The 23,600-nt window shown below is 39.8% G+C and overlaps 2 protein-coding genes across 25 annotated transcripts in view; one reads left to right on the forward strand and one right to left on the reverse strand.

Annotated features, from left to right (window-relative positions):
* MBTD1 (mbt domain containing 1) overlaps positions 1 to 11,834 on the forward strand; it is a 67,824-nt gene extending 55,990 nt beyond the window's left edge. For all 23 annotated transcript variants that reach the window (XM_020914026.2, XM_070479273.1, XM_020914034.2 and 20 more), the window contains 2 exons: positions 481 to 558; positions 8,625 to 11,834. In XM_020914026.2, coding sequence (XP_020769685.1) covers positions 481 to 558; positions 8,625 to 8,743 — 197 coding nt within the window. In that variant the 3' untranslated portion in view covers positions 8,744 to 11,834. The remainder of the gene's footprint in view (positions 1 to 480; positions 559 to 8,624) is intronic.
* A 3,463-nt stretch (positions 11,835 to 15,297) lies between these two features.
* NME2 (NME/NM23 nucleoside diphosphate kinase 2) lies at positions 15,298 to 21,916 on the reverse strand. 2 transcript variants are annotated; one of them, XM_070479285.1, is made up of 5 exons: positions 21,814 to 21,916; positions 21,080 to 21,209; positions 20,086 to 20,187; positions 16,331 to 16,443; positions 15,298 to 15,550 (listed from the first exon to the last, which is right to left on the reverse strand). In XM_070479285.1, the coding sequence occupies exons 2-5, from the start codon at positions 21,203 to 21,205 to the stop codon at positions 15,433 to 15,435; spliced, it is 459 nt and encodes a 152-aa protein (XP_070335386.1). In that variant the 5' UTR covers positions 21,206 to 21,209; positions 21,814 to 21,916; the 3' UTR covers positions 15,298 to 15,432. The 2 variants fall into 2 exon arrangements, with proteins under 2 accessions (XP_070335386.1, XP_020769699.1); XM_020914040.2 differs by lacking the exon at positions 21,814 to 21,916 and adding an exon at positions 21,573 to 21,683.
* Between the last annotated feature and the right edge of the window lie 1,684 nt (positions 21,917 to 23,600).

Genomic DNA, 23,600 nt, shown 5'->3' on the forward strand with positions numbered 1-23,600 from the left:
AAGGTGTTCTTTTGTAAAAATCAGCAATTCTCCAAGCACTGTCTCACATAAATCATCTTGTGAGCTCACGTGACAAGAATATACCTATGTCTGATTGGTTGCCAGGTAAGATCTTACCTGATAAGACTCAACTGTGATATCACAGAATCAGACCATGTGTGCCATGGCAGTGTGAACTCAATAGTCAGTTGCTTAATGACAATAGAAACACAACATTAAGAACACCCACTGAATTAAACTAGACTTCCTTTAGTGAGTTTAAAGTTACAGGCTAAAATTTGTTAATATGTAAGAAGTGATTATTGAATAAATAATGGAATCTGTGTGGTATTGAGGTTCATGGTTTTGCAGGAACAAGTACCCTTATTTTCGAAGCATTGTGTACTTTTATAAACATCATGGTCTTGGTAAAGGTAGTTTATCTGAGTTGTATCAAGAGTTGTAAGAAATTATCTGATATCAATTTTCTTTATTTTTCAGCATCAAGAGAAAGCCAGTCAGGTTCATCAAAACAGAAGAAAAAGACTAAGTCCCAGCAATACAAAGGACATAAGAAAAGTGGGTCACCACATGGTGTTTATATACATTTCCTAACTTGTTAACCAACTGGGGTCTTGGTATCCTTGCATAGAAATGGTATCCCTTGTGAGACCTGATAACTGTGCATTCTGTATTATGCTTAAAGGTGCAGTATGCCATAAAAGGCAGACTTTTTCAAAATGAGAAGCACTTGTCTTTGATTGGCAGGAGAAATTATTACCATAATATTTAATAGATGGTAAAGAGTAGAGTCTATGAATGATTTTTGAAGTAATATGTAAACCTGAAAATTAGTCCTTTAAAAAATTTTTTTTATTAAAAATAAAAACAGTTGCTTGGTGCTTACAATAGACTTGGAGACTAAAAACTTATCCTTCTAAACCAAAAAACTCTAAAATGATACTTAAATTCAAGTTAAAAAAATAAAAGAAAAATGAAATTCAAATTGATAGTTAATGAAATCAGGCTTAAGAAAATATTAATATGCTTTCTGACAGTACTTCATCTTACAATGAATGATAACTGGCATTAATAGCCAAAATAATATAAAATATATTGATAGCTCTGATTCTTTTAAAATCTTTCCCCTTCCCTCATAGAAAGCTATATATGGATTTTTTCTCTTCGTGAAACTTGTCATGGACTATTTCATCTTAAGATAAAGTTACTTTGGTTGTTTTTGATTGGGGACTTAGAGCAGCCCCTGCAGTGGTGCTCGGTTTCTTCCCTACAGGAAACCCAGATCAGTCTCAACAGTGGTAACCGTCAAGACCTGTCTCTTACCCTCTTTTATTTTGTAGACGTAAGCCTCCCGTAGACCCAGAATTACTCCTTACTGGCTGCTTACCATGGTTGATATTTACCTAAAAGAACTCCAGAGAACATTGCCAGACCAGGCAGATTAAAGTGATTTCCAATTTATCAGGAACTAATTAGCAAGAAGTCATGTGGTAACTTCATGTTAGTGGCCTAACCACAGCAGGTGTGATCACTGAGCTTTCTCTCAGACTGAATGAGTACAGGCTGCTTTGGCCTGTCTTTACATTTAATTGGACAAGAATTTGAGATTTCAGAATTTTCTTTGCAATGTGTTGAATTTAAGAATGTTTTTTACTACTCAATGACTTTATGACATCTTTTAGAAGAAATTTCTGAGCATTGTATACACAGTTCACATACCTCTCTCAGTGTGACTCTTCCTGGGTTTGTTATGGTTTATGGGGTTTAATCATTTTGAATTAATAGGCTAGGGACATGGGAAGAAATATGAAATTAATGAAGTGATAATATCAGTGTCCCAGTTTTTAGTGACATTTAATAATGTGTGTCACTAAATGTCCCATTTAGTGACATTATCAGATTTCTAGATTAGCTGAAAAAATGAATTTAAAATTAGAACATATTATTTAATATTTTAATAGCTCTTAATATTGTGACATCATCTCTAATGCATTTAAATTGTCTTTTGGACATAGAAAAGATAAAACTATGGACTCACAGTCCCTTATTAGAAATCCTAGAGATCAAATGCACTTTGGACTTTAGAATTCTGGGTTTTTTTTTTAAAAGAAGTACAGTGTGTGTAGCATATATTATGTAACACCCCTTGCAGATTCTGCGGCACTTTGAAGCAGAATATATATAAATAGTAACATTTAATGGGCCAAATAAAGATTATTATAAATAGTATCACCAAGTGAGGTCTGATTTTGTTGCCCCAAAAAAACTTTGAATTTCAGAATTCAGGATAAGGACTTGTAGTCATGAGTGAATGAAAAGCATTCTTCATTTTAAGATACTGTCTATTCTTTTATTTTTTCACATTACTCAGCAAATAGTCTATTAGAAATTTCAAAATAAGAACCTGGAGTCCAGGAACCTTGAGTCATCCATTGCATGAAGATTTTTGTCAGTTAGATAGACCACAAAACCTTTTTTTTTTTTTTAAGTTTGTCTGCAGTTTATTATATCCTGGCTCTGTTGTTTCATCTTATGACTCTGGTCTTTCTACAACCTAAAATCATCTAGTGGTATGTTCTTTGGTAGGGCTTATTTTTTACAAAAAATAATTGATTGACTTCATTGTTCTAGCCTGATTTTTAATTAGCTGTGTTCATGCTGTAAAGGGATAACTATTAACTAGTGCTTTTGAACAATAAGAAGAGTCTTCTGTCAAGAGGATCATATCGACTGTTGTATGTATACACACGATCTGTCCAATATGAAAAGTGTTTTTTCCTCAAAGTTTAATAATTCTAGAGCAGGAAACCAGCACTCAATTCTGTACCATCTCCAAGGGCTGTTGCAAATAGTGAGAATTGAAGATTCTCCTTGCATTTTTACCTCCCAAGTGTGTAGTACATTAGACTTTTTCATCTAAGTGAATGCTACAGGTGATTTTGGTTTGAGAGTTGAGTGTGTACTCATAGGAACTTGGTTTCTAGATCATTTTACATATTAATACTGTCTGACTTAGATTTGTCTTTTAGTTCTGATTTTGCAAAGCAAATTTCTGATTGCTCTTTCCTGAGTTATTTGTTAACTCTGGAATAAATCAGGTATAACTTAGAGTCACAAAGATCTGTAAGTATCCTTCAATTTTTAACCAGATAAATGGGGTATGCTTGATTGTTCAGTCTTTGCAAAGCTTAGAGTATTTTTTTGTTGGTGGTGAAAGTATTGTAAAAGTCTTTGAAAGCTATGTGTGCTAATGAAACTATAACCAAAGGCTGTTTCTAAAGAAATCAGATTGCTTAAGATCTTGCACGCCCCAAATCTTTAAATTTCAGAACTGCTTTTCAGAGTAAGAATTTTTTTCTAAAAGAGTGAATTATAAACCAAAAGTTAGGGAAACATATTTCATACCAGTGAAATTCTGCCATTTGTATAATTCATTAATTAAGCTGTTTGATTTCTCCCTGAAGGACAGTGTTTGGGCTTATATGGGCACAGTGAAATACCTACAAGTAGGGCTTTAAAATTCTCTCTACCCTTGGATTTTCAGTCCCCCTCAAACTAAAATTTTACTTCAAAGTAGTTAGCCAGCTAGCTGTTCTCCACACTCAATGCTCTCTGTCATTCATTTTCCTTTGTTTTGTTTTAAATTGATTACAGAATCAAGAACCAGGATTACTAGACTCAGAGAGACCAGAAATAATCTCCCTTATCATCCACTCCCCAACACACAGACACATACACACACACATCCTTGTTTCACACACACACACATCCTTGTTTTCAAAAATACCAACCTTGCATAGTTGGTTCTCTTTTCACAGTATCCTCTGCAATACAACCTTTCCTAGTTATGATACACTTTTCTTCCCACGCATGTAAGTAAAAGCTTACCTTAGTTTAACTTGATATTTAGAGAGGAAGATGCCAGTTGGGAAGAAGCCTGTCAGTTTGTCAAGCCTGCCCATGACAGGTGGGGTGCGGAGGAGCTTCTCTGGTGACGAAGAGTTGACTCCTCCTCCATATCGAACCCTTCCAGCACAGACAGCCCCGGAGGCCTTCCCACCTCCCTGCACTAGCCAAGAGTTCAGTCCCAGCCTCAAAACAGGTAATTAGTCACATCAACACTTCAGGTACTGCAGAGGGTCAAAGTCTGGGTTAGGGTGGTGGGAGACAAAGCATGGTCTCGCATGACAGATGCTGACTCATCAAACTTTTCTTTTTATTTCAACTAAAAAATTCATTTTCACTAGTCCTTGGTAGTTACTTCACTAAAATGAATAATCAGGAAAGGATTTTTATTTTGTTATAAGCCACTTTTGAGCTTCAAATTCAGGTAAAGCTGTAATTTCAGCTTACGGAATTTGTGAGATAACTTGTACTATTTCATGGTTTTGTTAATATGGTTGAACCTTTTGCATTGCAGAATTCTGTGTGACTTGACTTCAGGGAGAAATATGGTATAAGGGATCAATGTGATTAATCAGATCCAAAAATGAGGCTTTCTTCATAGCATTCCATTAGCATCTCATTCAATAAACAGATGTGTTTTGTATTCCTGTGTAATTTTGGTTCTGGTAGTAACATTTACCACAGTCTTAGTTGGATAACATGAATTTGGAAATAAAATACCTGTACAATTTTGGTATTGAATTTGAGTGAAATTTATTTCTGTATGAACATGAAATATGTACAGTGATTAATGTTTAATTCAAGTTGAATTGGTTAGGATAAGCTGGTAGAGTAAGGAAGGCTGCCCTTTGTCATTGCTAAGAACAAACATGTTACCGTAGAATGTCAGAGAATCTTGACTTGCATATGATGAATCTTAGACTCAGTACAGATCAAATAGCATCCAGGTTGTGTCTAATTTGGCATATATTCTGCCATGTGTCCTACCTATTGCTTGTAAACTAAATTTTTTCATCTAATTTTCATTCTTTAAAAAGCCTTGCATTCCTTCAAATCCCTGTTGAAAACCCTGATGAGACTTAGTGTCTAGCTCTGTTTTCTTCTCATTGCTCTGTTTGCACCTGAAGTTGTCATCAGCCTTTTTTTTTTCTTTTAAGGATGTGATCTTTAGCTTTTGCCTTCTTAAACAGTATATTAGGTGATCTTTATCCTTCCCAGTCTGTGTCTCTGAAGATTACTCTCATATCTTTATATCTAGAAAAAATTACAGTACCTCTTTGTATAAGAAATGGACTAGGACTGCAAATCCAAGTTTATCTGCTGTTTAATACTTTCAAGTATCAAAAGAGCATTTCAGCTCCTTGTTTGTCTTTTTAACTTTTTTTTCCTTTTGTACTTGTTATTATGAAAGTCTTCTATAACTTAATTAACTGTAGATATTGTGAACTCTGGATATATTTGAATTTTACAGCATTTTAGATGTTTTGTTTTGTTTTATGCATTAGACTGATCCTGAAGATGTGTATCACATTTTGTGAGAGAGCTTGACTTTTAGGATTGGTAAAACCGAGGAACTTGGAGTAGACAAACAGGGTAGAGCCCGCAAGGCCTCCTGATGACTTCCCTTTCCACTAGACTTTATCATGTGTGTCTTCTGAGCTGAGGGCACATTTATGGGACTTGGTGTGATTTTACTCTGGTGACACTGTGTAGGGACTGTGTTGCTGGCCTAACTATAGTTTGTTTTGCTTTTGGAAGAGTTTACTATTTATGGACTTCTAACTAGAAAAGTGTGATTTCTGTTTAACTCCTGAAATGTTAGTGATTAGAGTCAGCAAAGTAACTTCCTTTTAAAAACAGAGCCAAGAAACTGCATTTGTGTAGAAAGTGACATCAGCCACAGGGTCTATTTTATTTCATCCGTCATTCATTTACAATAAGGCCTGTAAAGAAGAAGTGATGAGTGTGAAGATACCAGACAGGCTTTATTTTAGGTTCCATGAAAACTCTGAAACTTTAGATAAAACATCCCACATCTCAGTGAATGTTTCATGTTTATCTTGAGTTACGTTTTTTAGAATATATTTCCATATATTAACATGAGTAGAAGCATAATCCATAACTTTGTTGTTAATAATAAATGCAAATAGTTTCAGGATGTGCTTTAGAATCTCAATTTAATTTTCTTACATTTAAAAAAAAAGGAAAAAAGAACATCCATTTGAATGGAACATATTTGGTCTTGAAGCACAGTAATTATTTTCTCATTCATTTAGCCATCTGATCATCATATAACAAGATATTGTTTTAATCAACCTTTTATTGTGGGTACTGCACCTTTAATGAAATTTGTTTTTTTTTTCTTTTCCATGTGTTTATTTTCATGTCCAAATGTCTTTAATAATTAATGCATGTTGGTTTGATTTGAAGGATACTGTTATGTGTTTGATAGCCTCCATAAAAGCATTTTTTTCATATTAAGTAATTTTTAAAGGATTTTTTAAAGAAAGCAATCAGTCAGTCGTGTTTGCTTTACCTTTCAACAGTCTGATTGGTGTGTGTTTTGCTATTATTATAGAAATAGTGTATTCACTTTTCTGTCTCTGGACTTAAATTTTTTAACACCACTACCAAAGCAAAATAAAATGAATTAGCATATCTCAGAAGATTATGCTTGTTTTTACTCTTCCTTATTTTGTAAGGACTGTTTATTTGTTCTTGGCTGTGGGTGTCTTCACTGCTGTGCAGGCTTTCCTCTAGTTGTGGCGGACAGGGGCTACTCTCTTGCGGTGCACAGACTCGCTGTGGTGGCTTCTCTTGTTGCGGAGCACAAGCTTCAGGGAGCGCTAACTTCAGGAATTGCAGCACATGGGCGCAGTAGCTGTGTCTCCTGGGCTCCAGAGCGCATGCCCAGTAGTTATGGCACACAGGCTCAGTTGCTCACAGCATATGGAATTTTCCCAGACCAAGGATCAAACCTGTGTCTTCTGCATTGGCAGGTGGATTTTTACCACTGTGCCACCAGGGAAATGCAGAAGATTATTCTTTAAATTACCAAATAAGATGTCAAAGACCCTTGTTTTTGAAACTAATCTTTTATAACTGAAATCAAGACACAAAGTGTTTTTCTATCATTATTTTGACTTTAAAAGTAGCCCTTTTATGGAATTCCCTGGTGTACAGTGGATAAGAACCCCCTGCGAAAGTAGGGAATGAGGGTTTGATCCCTGATCCTGGAAGATTCCACATGCCACAGAGCAACTAAGCCCATGTACCACAGCTACTGAAGCCTGCACACGTAGAGCCCATACTCTGCAACAGAAGCCACCACAGTGAGAAGCCCATGCACTGCAACAAAGACGAGCCCCCGCAAGCCCAAACCGGAGGAGGCCCATGTGCAGCAATGGAAGACCCAGTGCAATCCAAAAAAATTAGTTTTTTTTAAAATAAGAAAGTAATTTTTTCTTCACAGAGTTCTAATTGGAAGTAAAGGGTGGGCTTTAGGGCAATCTGAAGTTACTGGCAAATTGTGTTGAGGTAACTTAAGAGATGTTTATAAAAGAAGATAGGAAAATCTGAGAATTAAACTGCCTAAACCTTTGCCTAAGACCAATGCTGGGACCAGCAAGAAAAAAGTTTTTCTTTCTCTTCTTGCTTGTCCATGCATAGAGGGAGCCCTCCTGTCACTAAAAATGCTGACTAGCATGACTTCAGTGGCTACCAAGAAACCTAAACCCCACTGAAAATACTGGAAACTGGAAAACATTTGTCTATAAAAATAAAGACCTATTGGAACATGACCTGTTCATAATTGAAGACTGCCTATACTGTTGTTTCTTTTCATTTAAAAAAAATAAAAGGTCTTCAGATAAAAATTTGGACAGGCAGTAAGTACTGCTATTAAGTGATCCCATTGGTAATGTTAGCCGTTTTTTTTCTGGTTTCTTTTTTAGCTGCACTGCAAGGCTTGCAGGATCTTAGTTACCCAACCAGGGATTGAACCCATGCCCTCAGCAGTGAAAGCAGAATCCTAACCCCTGGACGCTAGGGAATTCCAAGTGTTAGCTGTTTTATACCAGTGACTTTCACACTGCTGATGTCAATCAATTTCTATTTTACCTGAAATAATTACTTAAGTTTTTCTTGATTTTAGTTTTAATACAGATGTCTTTACTATTGGGTTTATTATTTATTTTTATAAATATAGAAATTATATGTAGATCATATATTTTATGTTATTTTTAATACTATTTTAAAATTAGATTTTATCTTTTTTTATGAAGAGTCTTTAACAAAGGTACTCCTTGGAGATCACACATTAAAGTCATATTTATTGTGTTACTTACTATAGTTCAGAACTATCCAAAAAATACATCATTTATATAGACATTGACATAAAAGTGAATACTTAATCATGAGAAAAATTCTAATCAAATTAGTGATCGCTATCCCCTTCAACATTTCATTGACGGTGTTCATTTGTGCAGTGTCCAATTTGTAGTGTTGTTCTTTTTTGAAGCTTTTCTCAACTACAAATACACTTTGAAAATTAAAAGTAATTAAATGCTCCTCCTTCAGGGGGAGTTAGTTTTAAAATTATTGAAGACATGAAGAAGCCTCTTATTAACTATAAAGCTGGTGGAACATGAAGATTAAAAGCAATCTGAATATTCCAGAAACACTTAATAACATTTTGTATATTTATCTCTTTCTTACAGTGACTACATTGCAGCTGAAAGAAGAGTTGATAGATGGAGAGGATTATAGTTTCCTCCAAGGAGCATCTGATCAGGAAAGCAATGGCTCTGCTAACTTTTACATCAAACAAGAGCCTTGAGGTTGCTCAGAAACTGAGGGTGGGAGGGAAAGAATTTTACACAGGACTGATTTTATAATCAATCCAGCTGTACAGTGGGGCTATTCTACTGGGACATTTTGCTAAACATAGAAAATTTCAGTTCCAGATTTTTCAAGTGGGTAGGGAAACTATTTTAGCCTTGGGGGGAAATTTTTCAATTTATAAAGATGGACAATTTTTGTGTTGTATTTGAAGCTTTTGAAAGAATTTTGTAATATTTTCCAAGTTTGGATTTATGTGCATTGTTAACAAGAATTGAAATTCTAACTTTTTTGGTAAGATTAAAGTTTAGGTAGCAGGATTGAAGGAAATGACTTAAGAAAGATACTGTTGTAAATGCAAACGAACTGTCATTACTAATGAACCTTTTTGGTACCTGTTGGGAGATTTTGGGATTTTTAAAAGTTAGGCCAGTCACATCTCCAGCTTCCTCTGCTGCAGAATATGCAACTGAATCCCCCCTGTGGAGAGCTCATCACCACATAAATCATGGAAGGGTAATTAATTCTGCTTGTTGGCATTTTATTGCAGCCCATTTTAAATATTTGTACAGAAGTGTTTCATTCTGTGAAAATTTATTTGGAGTTCTGTATGAAACTGGAAGAACTCTGGATACTTTTATATGTTCTCTTTTAATTAAAAATGAGTAAAATTATCCTAACACTAAAGTGTTAAACTGGAATAGTTGACAAGATATACAAGATCTCGGTCTACATGTTGAGGGATTGGGGAAAATGCAATATTGTCCTAAGTTTATTTTATTTTCCTTACTAAAAAATATCCCACAAAAGGAATTCTCATTAGTTCTCTGCCATTTCTCTCCATCTGTGAGAGAATACTTGTATAACTACACCCCAAAACTTATGTGTTCTGTACTACCAGGAGAATCAAAATTATTTTAACAGTTGTTTAAAGCCAAGATAAGTCTAGATTTCAAAATCATTCCTGCTCTGCTTTTGACTATCCTGGATTTGTTAGAAAACTAATTTGAAAGAGAATTTAATTTTCTTAAAATTCCATATATGTATGAATTGTCTTTAACTGTATTCAGATTTAATTTTAACAGTAATACCTGATTTGGACCATTTCAAACATTCCCTATTTTTAAATTCACATGGCTTCGTTTAAAAAAGGATATAAGGGTAAATTGGTGAAAGGTTTGCTCTCTGCATTTTTCTGACTGAGTTGTGACTGAATGAGAGAGCTTTAGCATTTACCAGTGAGGTTCATAAACTAAACTCTCAGGAATTAATTGCATCTGTTGTAGAAGTGCTTCTGGGTATTAGCCTGGCCTCTTCAGAGTGGTAATATTAACCATCTCCTCTGGAATATAGGTAGGGCTAATTAGAAATTAATCAAAATGATTAACCTCTACAGTCCTTCAGCCTATGGAATGCTTTAAAAAATGTCAATGGAAAGCCCCAGGAGACCATATTAGGTAAGATTTTTTTTGTTTGAATTTTAAAATGCATAGAACATTAAAAACCAGCAATTTATTTTCTAAAATATTGCTCTACTTTTGGGAATAATAGCATTGGTAATATGCACAGGTTTACCTCATTCTATGCAAGAGGGGTTAATATCATAAGGTTTTGTAGTTGCTACTGGAAGTAAAATTTGTTACTTTATAGTGTAAGAATGTATGGAATTGCATGTCAACATTTCTTAATACTGTCTCTTTAGGGGCATAAATGCAAGTCATATCAATGCCAGGTTGATTCTTATGTGTCAAATATATGTGAATTCAGCTGTTAAATTACTGGATATTTATCTTAAACATTACTGAGAGGGACCTACTGTAAATGTGACATAAACTTCCCAAATCTTCAACTTTTAAGAATCTTCCCATGAACTTACAGCCTGGAAGACTTTTAAAGCAAAGGTTACAACAGTCTTTATTCTCAGGCTCAGTGAATTTAAACCCAGGACTCCAATTGCATGTTATGGGCACAAGAAGCTAGTTGTAGCGTGTGCTTTAACAGTACCCTGAGCTTAATATCTCTATGGGGAACCGAATAAACCAGGAGGGATTTAATTTGGAGCCTGGTAATTAGTTCTGTGAAATGCTCATTTGTAGCCAGATTTTATAAGCTTCTAATTTTACAGCAAAGCCAGGCTGTTCTCAAATTTGCCACGTGTTAATATTTATGAAGTGTTTTCTTGTCTTAATCCCATGACCAACATGGTCATGGTAAGGACTCTGTACCAGATAAACTCAATCTGAAGCCCTCTTCACTGTTCAGGCTCTTAACTCCTACTGCCGAAAGAACAGAAAATGACTTGGTGGCAGAGGAGGTTTGTCTTAGCCACAACTCCAAGTGTACAACTCAGTAGCCCCGTTCTCTTACGGTTCAAATATACTGCTGACCTTGGGTTTGTTGTTGTTTTTTTTTTTTTTTCCCTGTTAGGATTATTTGGGGATTTTTGGTAGTTTAAACTCTTTAACTTTTTCCTTGCTGTGTATGAGGAAAGCTAAAGCTGTTATCAACTTCTTATTCTATGGATACTAACACGGGTTTTCAGTGTTTGTTTGTTTTTATTATTATTCATTTTGTGTGATGTGAATACCCTCTCCCATCACTATTTGTATTATGGTGCTATATATTTGGTAATGATCCTTTACTATTGGGAAGGGATTTTAAAAATACTGTGATTAAACTGGGTTTCTTCCTTTGATTTTCATATTTTAAATAAAGCCACAGTCATTTATACAAAAGAAAAGCATCTGTCCCTGGGCAAATCTTTTGAGGACAGAGGTCAAAGTAAACTGCATAAGGTTTTTACATCATTTCTGTATGTATTTGATATATAGATCAATATCTGTACAAATTTAATCTTTTATTTTCTTGGTAACTTGTGATCATTGAGAAAGTGTTTGAAACTTTCTCATGAAGTGTATATAATGGCGTGAAAAATTCCTTTGGAAAAATTTATGTTCCTTTCATTTTTACCAAATTGAAAATTTTCAGCATGGATGTGTTAAAAGCATTAAAATTATAACTTTGTGTACAAGATGAAAATAATTCACTAAATTTGCCCTTTTTTACACAAAATAAAATGTTAAAGTTAAGTTGCACATGAGCAGTTCTTTAATATGCTTGGTATTTGAGGGATTTCCTTTTTCACTCAAAATACTGAATACCTTTATTTTTCCTTTGTAATTATTTTTTTGGCCGCACCTGGCGGCAGGAGGGAATCCTAGTTTCTGGACCAGGGATTGAACCTACGCCCCCTGCAGTGGAACTGCAGTCTTAACCACTGGACAGCCAGGGAAGTCCCTTGAGTGCCTTCTGTAAGCAGTCAAAGGCCCCAGGGAAAGTTGGATCAGTTCCTCCCTCACAGAACCTGTACTCTCATAAGGTAAGTCAGCAGAGGTGAGGAAGAGTTCTGAACATGTAACAAAAAAATTCCTAGAACAAACCAGGCACAAAATAAGCCTGTACGTAGCTGCTGCTGCTAATTACAAGTAGCTCAGCCAGGGTGCATGGGGATCAGGGATGGGTACCTCCACATTAAAATGCAGATCCCATGTTTCAAGAGAACAGCATCGAAACATGTATATTATCTAGGGTGAAACGATCACCAGCCCTGGTTGGATGCATGAGACAAGTGCTCCGGCCTGGTGCACTGGGAAGACCCAGAGGGATCGGGTGGAGAGGGAGGTGGGAGGGGGGACCGGGATGGGGAATACATGTAAATCCATGGCTAATTCATTTCAATGTATGACAAAAAGCACTGCAATGTTGCAATTAGCATCCAACTAATAAAAATAAATGGAAAAAAAAAGAAAAAAATAAAATAAAATGCAGATCCCAGGTCTGCCACAGGATCTACTAATTGTAGTGAAATTGCTACTAAATGTAGTGAAAGCATGCAGCATATATAAACATAAGATTCATTTGAAACTAAAAAATGACTTAGAAACTTACATTTCTTGTCAGTTCTTAATTTGAAATTAGAATCCTGACATTTTTTATACTGTGCTATTGATGTATTTTAAAGAATACAAAGAATAGCAAGGAGAGAGAAAAAAGCCTTCCTCAGTGATCAGTGCAAAGAAATAGAGGAAAACAATAGAATGGGAAAGACTAGAGATCTTTTCAAGAAAATTAGAGATGCCAAGGGAACATTTCATACAAAGATGGGCACAATAAAGGACAGAAATGGTAATGGACCAAACAGAAGCAGAAAATATTAAGAAGAGTGAGCAAGAATACACAGAAGAAGTATATAAAAAAGATCTTCATGACCCAGATAATCATGATGGTATGATCAAGCACCTAGAGCCAGACATTTCTGGAATGCAAAGTCAAGTGGGCCTTAGGAAGCATCACTACGAACAAAGCTAGTGGAGGTGATGGAATTCCAGTTGAGCTATTTCAAATCCTAAAAGATGATGCTAAGTGCTGCACTCAATATGCCAGCAAATTTGGAAAACTCAACATTGGCCACAGGACTGGAAAAGGTCAGTTTTCATTCCAGTCCCGAAGAAAGGCAATGCCAAAGAATGCTCAAACTACTGCACAATTGCACTCATCTCACACGCTAGTAAAGTAGTTAATGCTCAAAGTTCTCCAAGCCAGGCTTTCAACAGTACATGAACCATGAACTTCCAGATATTCAAGCTGGTTTTAGAAAAGGCAGAGGAACCAGAAATCAAATTGCCAATATCTGGTGGATTATCAAAAAAGCCAGAGTTCCAGAAAAATATCTATTTCTGCTTTATTGACTACACCAGTCTTAACTGGAAGATTTTGAAGAGATGGGAATACCAGACCACCTGACCTGCCTCTTGAGAAATCTGTATGCAGTTCAAGAAGCAACAGTTAGAACTGGACATGGAACAGACTGGTTCAGTAGGGAAAGGAGTACGTCAAGGCTGTATATTGTCACCCTGCTTATTTAAATTACATGCAGAGTACATCATGAGAAATGCTGGGCTGGATGAAGCACAAGCTGGAATAAAGATTGTCGGGAGAAATATCAATAAGCTCAGATATGCAGAGGACACCACCCTTATGGCAGAAAGTGAAGAACTAAAGAGCCTCTTGATGAAAGTGAAAGAGGAGAGTGAAAAAGTTGGCTTAAAGCTCCACATTCAGAAAACTAAGATCATGGCATCCGGTCCCATCACTTCATGGCAAATAGATGGGGAAACAGTGGAAACAGTGACAGACTTTTATTTTTTTGAGCTCCAGAATCACTGCAGATGGTAATTGCAGCCATGAAATTAAAAGACACTTACTCCTTGGAAGGAGAGTTATGACCAACCTAGATAGCATATTAAAAAGCAGAGACATTACTTTGCCAACAAAGGTCTGTCTAGTCAAGGCTATGGCTTTTCCAGTAGTCATGTATGGATGTGAGAGTTGGACTATAAAGAAAGCTGAGCGCCAAAGAATTGATGCTTTTGAACTGTGGTGTTAGAGAAGACTCTTGAGAGTCCCTTGGACTGCAAGGAGATCGAGCCAATCCATCCTAAAGGAAATCAGTCCTGAATATTCATTGGAAGGACGGATGTTGAAGCTGAAACTCCAATACTTTGGCCACCTGATGCAAAGAGCTGACTCATTTGAAAAGACCCTGATGTTGGGAAAGATTGAAGGCAGGAGGAGAAGGGGACAACAGAGGATTTTTAGATGGTTGGATGGCATCACTGACTCAACAGACATGAGTTTAAGGCTTTCATTGTAGTGGCCTGGCTTCAATACCTGATTGGGGAACTGAGAATCCTGTGGCAAAAGAAACAAACCACATAATGTTAAGTCTTTTATGTGGAAGTGACATAAAAAAAGCTGTCACTGGTTTCCAAAAACAGCTATTCATAAATCCACATATTTCTATAATCTCATTTTTAAGGCAAAATCCAGATGATAATGATGGGTACTGTTTGGTATCATTTTACAACTGTGTCAGTCCAGTAAAATTAACCTTAAAAACAGACAATATGGATTTTGTAACCACTTAACTATTTTTAGCCCAGGGAATAATCTTAAATATCCCATCCTAGGGTAGACAGTAAGAAGGGAGGTAGGATTGCAGGGAATATTTCTGTACCAGCCATGGGCCAGGCACTAGGTCAAACAGCTTTACATACATTATTTCATTTAACCCTGCATTGCCATGGTATCATCCTCATCTTACTGATATCCTTAGGTTTCCATTTTCCACTTCTTCAACTTGCCCAATTTGCAGTCAAGAAGAGTGTAAATCTGGACAACTTGACTAGTCTGTTTATCCTACAAAGTTGCAACAGAATTTTTGTACAGAAATGTGCAGTTCTACATCCGCTAGATGGTTGAGATCTTACAGTGTTCATTATTTCCTCAGTTGCCTCAGATAGGCAACCAGTGCCGCACTTGTCCTCTTCAGCCTCACTGCTTTCCTTTTAGTCTGGAAGTATACTAGGTGCTGAGAAGGATCAGATGAGTTTTCCATAACAAGCAGAATTAATTCATTCTGGATAACACTACAATAGCAGGGGACCAAGTCACTTCTTCCAGCTTAATAACGAGTAATCACGGGAAGCTGTATGCAGTTTTTAAAGGCTTTATTGGTAAATATGCTTAAGAAACATCCATCCTGCTTCTTCCATATCAGTGGAATGAAGAGCTGTGCCCAGGAACACAGGAAGTGGTGCCTGAAGGGACTGATGCTCTGACCATCTCTTATTCATATATCCAGTCAACAGCACAAGACTTGTATTCAATCAGTTCTTCAGGCTTAAACCACAAGCTGATTTCTTTCTCAGCACTTTTTACTGAATCACTGCCATGAATGATGTTCCTAAGAAGAAGAATTACTAGTTACCACATTTTAAAGTACAAGAAAGTCTGTTTAATGGATGAAACAAGAGAGAGTCACTAAAGACTTTTTCAGCCAGTTGCCCCTTGAAGCAGCTGATGACCCCAAATTATTTCCTCTTAAAAGCAACTGTAAAACTATGATGATACTGAACTCAAAGGCATTCCGTGGTTCAACTTTATTATGTTTCTAAGTTTTCGAAACACTGCTTATACCCAGAATTGCCATGCCACAAAACATTCCTTCTCAAATTTTGAAAAATACAGGACTATCTAGGCCAAACCCCAAACAAGATATAACACTATTAACAGCCATTTCTGCTGTATTTGTTACAACATTAATTTGCAAAGCCCAACCAAAACATTCACACTTACTGAGACTCCCTTTATTTCATTTGAATCTCCTTTGTAAAATTTTTGTAACATTTTGTGTAAGTGAGGGAAGCAAAAAGGCTAAAAGTGACACATCCTTGGACATAGCACCCCAAGGCAGAGCCAACACTAAAAACATTCTTGCCCCACCCCACTCTTTTCACTTTCTGTTGTCACAAAGGACCTAATGGCAACTCCCTTGTACAGTGTCTTGGGTTAAATTTTAAGTAGCCTAGAGAAGTAACTATTTAAGAAAGCATTCCTCCAGTGATAATTAACACATAATTTAAACGTTCGAGTTTTTCTAAAATTGTAACATGCCGAAAATATATGTTTTAAAACCAAAGTAAGTGGCTTTAACGAAAAGTGATTAACGCCCCTTAGAACTTACCTGCCAACTTGAATGCAGAAGTCACCACGAATGGTGCCTGGCTTAGAATCTGCTGGATTGGTCTCCCCAAGCATCACTCGTCCTGTCTTCACTACATTCAGGCCCTCCCAGACCTCGACAGTAGGAAAAAAGAAGTACATCAGTTCTGCCATCAGGACCACTGAAAACATTTACCTCTACCTAATAGCACACACTGATCATCTCAAACACCCTTTTCCAACAACGCAAGATAAATTCTATCTGTGGACATCACCAGATGGTCAATACCACAATCAGATTCTTTGCAGCCAAAGATGGAGCAGCTCTATATAGTTAGCAAAAACAAGACCTGGAGCTGACTGTGGCTCAGACCATGAGCTCCTTATGGCAAAATTCAAGCTTAAATTGAAGAAAGTAGGGAAAACCACTAGGCCATTCAGATACTACCTAAATCAAATGCCTTATGATTATATAGTGGAGATGACAAATAGAATCAAGAGGTTAGATCTGGAAGGGAGAGTGCCTGAAGAACTATGATCAGAGGTTCGTAACACTGTACAAGAGGCAGTGGCCAAAACCATCCGTATGAAAAAGAAATGCAAGAAGGCAGACAACCAGTCTGAGGAAGCCTTACAAATAGCTGAGAAAAGAGAAATAAAAGGAAAGATACATCCAACTGAAAGTAGAGTTCTAGAGAATAGCAAGGAGAGAGAAGAAGGCCTTCTTAGGGAAAAAATATAATGGGAAAGACAAGAGATTTCTTTTGGAGATACCAATTTTTCATGCAAGGACAAGCATGATAAAGGACAAACAGTAAGGACCTAATGGAAGACAAAATTAAGAAGTGGCAAGAATACACAGAGGAACTACACAAAAAAGGTCTTAATGACCCAGATATCCATCATGGTGTCGTCACTCACTTACAGCCAGACATCCTGAAGTGTGAAGTCTTAGTGGGCCTTAATGCTAGTGCTAAGTCACTTCAGTCATGTCCGACTCTTTGTGACCTCTCGGACTGCAGCCTGCCAGGCTCCTCTATCCATGGGATTCTCCAGGCAAGAATACTGGAGTGGGTTGCCCTTTCCTTCTTCAGGGGATCTTCCCAAACCAGGGATTGAACCCATATCTCTTTTGTCTCCCGCATTGGCAGGCAGGTTCTTTACCACTAGCACCACCTGGGATGCCTTTAGTGGGCCTTAGGAAGCATTATTATGAGCAAAGCTAGTGGAGGTGATGGAATTCCAGCTGAGCTATTTAAAATCCTAAAAGATGGGGCTTCCCTGGTGGCTAGTGGTGAAGAATCCACCTGCCAATGCAGAAGACACAGGTTCAATCCCTGATCTGGGAAGATTCCACATGCCACAGGCAGCTAAGCCTGTATGCCCAAACCACTGAGCCTGTGCTCTCGAGTGTAGGAGCAGCAACTACTGAGCTCATGGGCCACAACGGCTGCAGCCCCAGCACTGTAGAGCCCATGGTCTGCAACAGGAGACACCACCTCAGTGAGAAGCCTGAGGTCCACAACTAGAGTAGGCCCTGCTTGCTGCGACTGTAGAAAAGCCCTCGCAGCAACAGAGACCTAGCACAGCCAAAAACAAACTATTATTAAAAAAAAAATCCTAAAAGATGATGCTGTTAAAAGTGCTACACTCTATATGCCAGCAAATTTGGAAAACTCAGCAATGGCCACAGGACTGGAAAAGGTCAGTTTTCATTCCTATCCCAAAGAAGGGCAATGCCAAAGAATGTTCAAACCTACTATACAGTTAAGCTCACTTCACATGCTAGCAAGGTAATGCTCAAAAATCCTTCAAGTGATGCTTCAACTGTACATGAACTGAGAACTTCCAATTGTACAAGCTGGATTTAGAAAAGGCAGAGGAACCAGAGATCAAATTGCCAGCATTTGCTGGATCATAGAGAAAGCAAGGGAATTCCAGAAAACATCTACTTCTGCTTCATTGACTACACTAAAGCCTTTGACTGCGTGGATCACAACAAAGTGAAGTGGGAAATTCTTAAAGAGACGGGAATACCAGACCACTTTACCTGCCTCTTGAGAAACCTATATGCAAGTCAAGAAGCAATAGTTAGAACCAGACATGGAACAACTGACTGGTTCCAAACTGGGGAAGGTATACCACAAGGAGGCCATATATTATCACCCTGCTTATTTAACTTATATGTAGAGTCTATCATGTGAAATGCCAGGCTGGATGAATCACAAGCTGGAATCAAAATTGCCAGAAGGGGAGAAAAAGAAAAAGATTGACAGGAGATCAACCTCAGATATGCAGATGATACCACTCTGATGGCAGAAAGTGAAGAGGAAACAGAGTCTCTTGATGAGGGTGAAAGAGTGGATTGAAACTCAACATTAAAAAACTTTAACATCATGGCATCCAGTCCCATCACTTCATGGCAAATAGAAGGGGAAAAAATGGAAGCAGTGACAGATTTTATTTTCTTGAGCTCCAAAATCACTGCGAATGGTGACTGCAGCCATGAAATTAAGATACTTGCTCCTTGGAAGGAAAGCTATGACAAACCTAGTTCAGTTCAGTCACTCAGTGTCGTGTGTGACTCTTTAGAAAGCCTATTAAAAAGCAGAGACATCACTTTGCCAACGAAGGTCCGTCTAGTCAAAGCTATGGTTTTTCCAGTAGTCATGTACAAATTCAGTGTTGGACCATGAAGAAGACTGAGTGCCAAAGAATTGATGCTTCGAATTGTGATGCCAGAGAAGGCTCTTGAGAGTCCCTTGGACAACAAAGAAATCAAACCAGTCAATCCTAATGGAAATCAACCCTGAATATTCATTGGAAAGATATGCTAAAGCTCCAATATTACTGCTACCTGGTGCGAAGAGCCAATTCATTGGAAAAGACCCTGATTCTGGGAAAGACTGAGAGCAGGAGAAGGGGGTGACAGAGGATGAGATATTTGGATGGCATCCCCGACTCAATGGACATTTTGCACAAACTCCATGAGATAGTGAAGGACAGGGAAGCCTGGTGAGCTACATTCCATGGGGTTGCAGAGAGTTGAATGCAACTTCAACGGAACAACAGCACACATCAATCAGACCAATCAGTGACCTGATTATCAACCAACCCCAGAAGTTATAGGGGCTGATATAAAATACTCCATACTCCTTCCCAAGTGTATTGCTAGGATACAGAGAAAAGGTCTGCCCAACTTGACTTCCTAGTCTGACTGAAAGAGATTAACAAGACTGAAGGATTCTTGTGCAGTCACAAACTCTAAAAAAGTAATGATGAAAGGGTAAAGAAAAGTGACCAAACTAGAACGGGATCAGTGGGAAGGGCATCATAGAAGACTGGTAGAGCAAGACATGGCAAAAACTGACATGAAAGGGGAGAGTGTATTCCAGGGAAAAGCAGAAAGAAGAAAAGGTTACTGTCAGGGAATAGGAAGTAGGTCTTCTTTCTCAACAATTTTATTGACTCTATTATACCCCCTGCTTCTATTTATTTCACTTCTAATTGGACGTTAATGCCACAGGAAGAAACAGACCATTTCTAGCACAGGATTAAAGGAACTTTTGGTTATGTCTGATTCTCGCTTCCTTTTTCCTCCCAAGCTCCCAGTTGCTTTGTAAACTAACTACAAGCAGGCTGCATTTGTAAAACAAAGAATTTGGGGTATCTGGAGATGATGTCTAAAAAGGGACATGAAGACGTTGAGCGAACCCAGTTACCTATCAGCTGTTATTCTTCCACTTGGTTCCACCTCCTCCACCACAAGAAACTTACCATGGCCACAACTGGCCCTGAGTTCATGTACTTCACCAGCCCTGGAAAGAATGGGCGGTCTTTCAGGTCAATGTAGTGCTGCTTCAGGAGTTCCTCAGAGGCCTTGGCATTGAAGAGAAGGTACCAATTAGGAATTAAACTCCTCAGGTCTCCTCCCTACCCCAGTAACTTAGTAGGTTCTCTAAAAGTCTGGTTATGTATTTAAGTTCACATTCATAAGATGTGTTTTTTTTTAAAATTCCATCCAAACCATGAAACTGATGGTTTGTTAGCAGAAAGATTCTTCTGATTGTGAACACACACTATCATGTCAATGACCTTGTAATACAGATGTTATAATTCTGAAAAGAAGGTGGTTATGGAGTTAAGTGTTGGCTACAATCAAAGGAACTATTCCAAACAGAGGCCATATCAAATCATCTGGCCCTTTTAAACGTTTCTGATGTTAACTGAAGTATCTCTTCACTGAGGAGCTTGGTTTAAAAATTCAGTTCTTAGATATGTATCCCCTGAGGTCCAGATTTGTGCCCCAAATTTAATGTGAAAATAAAAAGTTGTCCTATGCCAAAGGGAGCCTGCAGGGAAAGGGCAGAGGAACGGAAGCCCCATCTAAAACCTCAGTCATCTCAGAGTTGCAAAACTGAAGCACAAAAGGATTGCAGCCTCCATCCTGTGCCTGGGTGGACTCGCATGGGCCCAGGACAAGGCCTTCTCCACTCCCTGCTGCCCTCCTGCGGCTCACAGCCCCATCGCAACCTGAGTCACTTTACCTCCGTTTAACCTTCCAAGAGTGCCCGCCCACACCCCGCCCCCGGGGCCTGGGGAAGGGTCTGCGGGCCCCAGGCGCCCTGGGGAGGGAGGGGAAAGGAAGTTCTCGCGGACCCTAGATCAGCCAGATTTTCCCACTCGGAAAAGGACGCGGATCGGCGCTGCGGGGAAGGAAAACCACCCGTGACCACGCCGGAGCCGGGGGAAAGGGAGCGGGGCGCATCACCTGAAGGAACTTCATGGCCACAAGGCGGAATCCCTTCTGCTCGAAGCGCTTGATGATCTCGCCCACCAGGCCGCGCTGCACGCCGTCGGGCTTGATAGCAATAAAGGTGCGCTCCGCGTGGGCCATGGTCCTGTGGGCGGCAGGTGTAATCAAGGCCCGGTGTCCGCGCCCACACAGGCCTCGCGGGGGTTTAGACGCCGGCCAGGAGGCCACGTGGCGCCCGCGCCTGCCCGCCCCAGCCCGCAGCCGCCCGCCGCCGCCCGCCGCTACGTGACCTTTTGGAAGCCAAGCACTACCCGCACCCAGCCGCCGCCCCTCGGCCGTCCAGAGCTGCCGCGGAGGACACGCGGCCAAATCTTGGGATAAAGCCAGGCCTGCGGGACCCAGGGGACGCCTCGGGACCCAGGGGACGCCTGCGGCCCGGGACCCACTTGACGCGGCACGAGCGGGGAGGGGCCCCAGAGCGAGAAAGGGAGCGGAGCGGCAATCTTACCGGTAAAGGGGTGAGCGCGGGTGCGGGTAGCGATGAGGGCCAGAGCCTAGACCCTGAGCCGAGAGCTGAGCAACCGACTTGGCTGGGAGCCCGCGGAGGAGGGGCCGGCGGTAGCCACACCCCGGACGACCCGCCGCCCAACCCGCGAGGCCGGACGCGTTCGGAAGACTCTGACCAGCCCCGAGCTTAAGGAAGAAGCCGGCTAGGGCTTCAGGGGCAGGAAGTGATTTTTTTCCCCTACCTGGATGATCCACTGCACGCGTCCGATCCAGCTCCTGTCTTCAGTATCTCCTAGCACTCACATATCTCCAGGTCTTGCTGCTGCTGCTGCTGCAAAGTCGCTTCAGTCGTGTCCGACTCTGTGCGAGTCAGTACCATCTTTTCCGCCCACCCACCGAGTACCCAGAGCTGCTTTCTCTCCTCCCCGTCTAGCACAAGCCCTTATCCTACGTGTGAAGTCGTTTCCCCTTCTCTCCTTTCAAGCAAGTTGAGTCCTGCTTCAAGCCCTCCACTTCCCTCATGTTAACTAGCAGCCTTCCAACGCGCCTCAACCTCACTACTCCCCGCAAGGAGCCTCCGTCAGCATCCTCTTCAAACACCATCTGACCCTCCGCCTTGCTTTGATTATTGCCTCTGCCTGGAGGATGGCATCCAAGGCTAATTTAACAAAATGCCCTATGCCCTGCTCCTTCCTGCCTGTCTCTCCACCAACCTTCCCAGCCCAGTTTAGCTGCCCTTTCCTGTTATGGAGTCCAAGCCTGCTCTGCTCACCACACAACAGGCCAAGGGAGGAGGTGTTGAGGCAGGAAAAACAGCTTTTTCAAAAAGCAGCTGACAGAGACGATGGCAGGTTAGTGCTTCAAAATAACCATCTTATGGACGCCAGGTTCTTTTACAGATCAGAGAGAAAGAAGCAGGGAGGAACTAAAATCAAAAAACAGACTAGAGAGGGAGAGGTGGTGGGGAAGTAAAGTGAAAGGGTCTTCAGTCTTGCAAAACATCTCCAAGGGATTGGTCAGCCTTTGGATGGGGTGTGTTAATCTCTATTCACAGATGGGCAGGAACAAACTGTCTCTCCAAGAGCTGAACAAAGGCACTTTCCTGTCAAGCAGAGGGGCAGGGTCCTCCAGGGAGGCCATTAAGTATGATTATAATAATAAAGCAATGAGAAATCAAAGAAACAATTTCGAACATGGAGTCCGAATTGGCTTCCTCCCTGCAACATTCCCACCGTGAGATGATGGTCTCTTCTGCCCCGGCACTATTATGTGGCCAGGTTATACAGTTCAGTCTGAGACACACCCTTGATAAGATTCTCGATCCTCTCACAGAAATCAGGCCTGTCATACATTTGCAGACAATCTCTATCTCCTCTCTGTCTGGCAGACTACTAGCTTTGGTGGTGACCAGCTTCCCCCACCTCCACCTCTCCAGCAGTGCTTACAGCCTGAGATGGGCAAACACACTCTCTGCTCAGGGCAGTGAGCTAACCACAGGAATTGCGTGTCATCACCCTGGTAGTCCTGGCACTGCACTGATAACCTGTGTTAGATGACTTGACATCCAGGCCTCTATTACACTTTGCTGACTTTCCGAACCTCTAGCTGCAGCGCATTAAACCACAGTGCACTGGCAGTCTTCATTCTGGAGCAGGAACACCTAGTGTTCCCTTGGGCCCCAATCTGCAGCACACTTTTATTTGGGTTTTCTTTCCAGAGTTATCAAATGTCAATTGTGGGAAAGAGTGGGAATTTCATGAATATTTCTCTGCAAAGCTGTTTGCCTCTTGGTCTAGTCACTAATAGCACCTTGTGGTTATAGTCAAGAGCAGCCCTCTGCCTTTCACCTCTCCTTTTCTTGCTGGGAAGACTGGAGAAGGTATAAACAAAAAGAGAAGGGGGCAGGGCACAATCCTTAAAAGATAACACAGCCTTGAAAAAAACTGGATACAACAAAAACTAGTTAGAACTGACTAGGCCCAAAATTGTGGAAGATTCAACTTCAGTAGACCTTGAGCCTCATTATACT

Source organism: Odocoileus virginianus, chromosome 17 (assembly GCF_023699985.2).
Source record: "Odocoileus virginianus isolate 20LAN1187 ecotype Illinois chromosome 17, Ovbor_1.2, whole genome shotgun sequence".
NCBI classification, from domain to species: domain Eukaryota; kingdom Metazoa; phylum Chordata; class Mammalia; order Artiodactyla; family Cervidae; genus Odocoileus; species Odocoileus virginianus.

Bases quoted from the DNA above. Each gene is read 5' to 3' on its own strand.
- NME2 (XM_070479285.1), bottom strand. From the start codon at position 21,205: ATGGCCCACGCGGAGCGCACCTTTATTGCTATCAAGCCCGACGGCGTG. The intron at 20,188-21,079 runs GTGATGCGCCCC...TTCAATGCCAAG, and splicing joins TGGCCATGAAGTTCCTTCAG to GCCTCTGAGGAACTCCTGAA. The intron at 16,444-20,085 runs GTAAGTTTCTTG...CCTACTGTCGAG, and splicing joins CAGGGCCAGTTGTGGCCATG to GTCTGGGAGGGCCTGAATGT.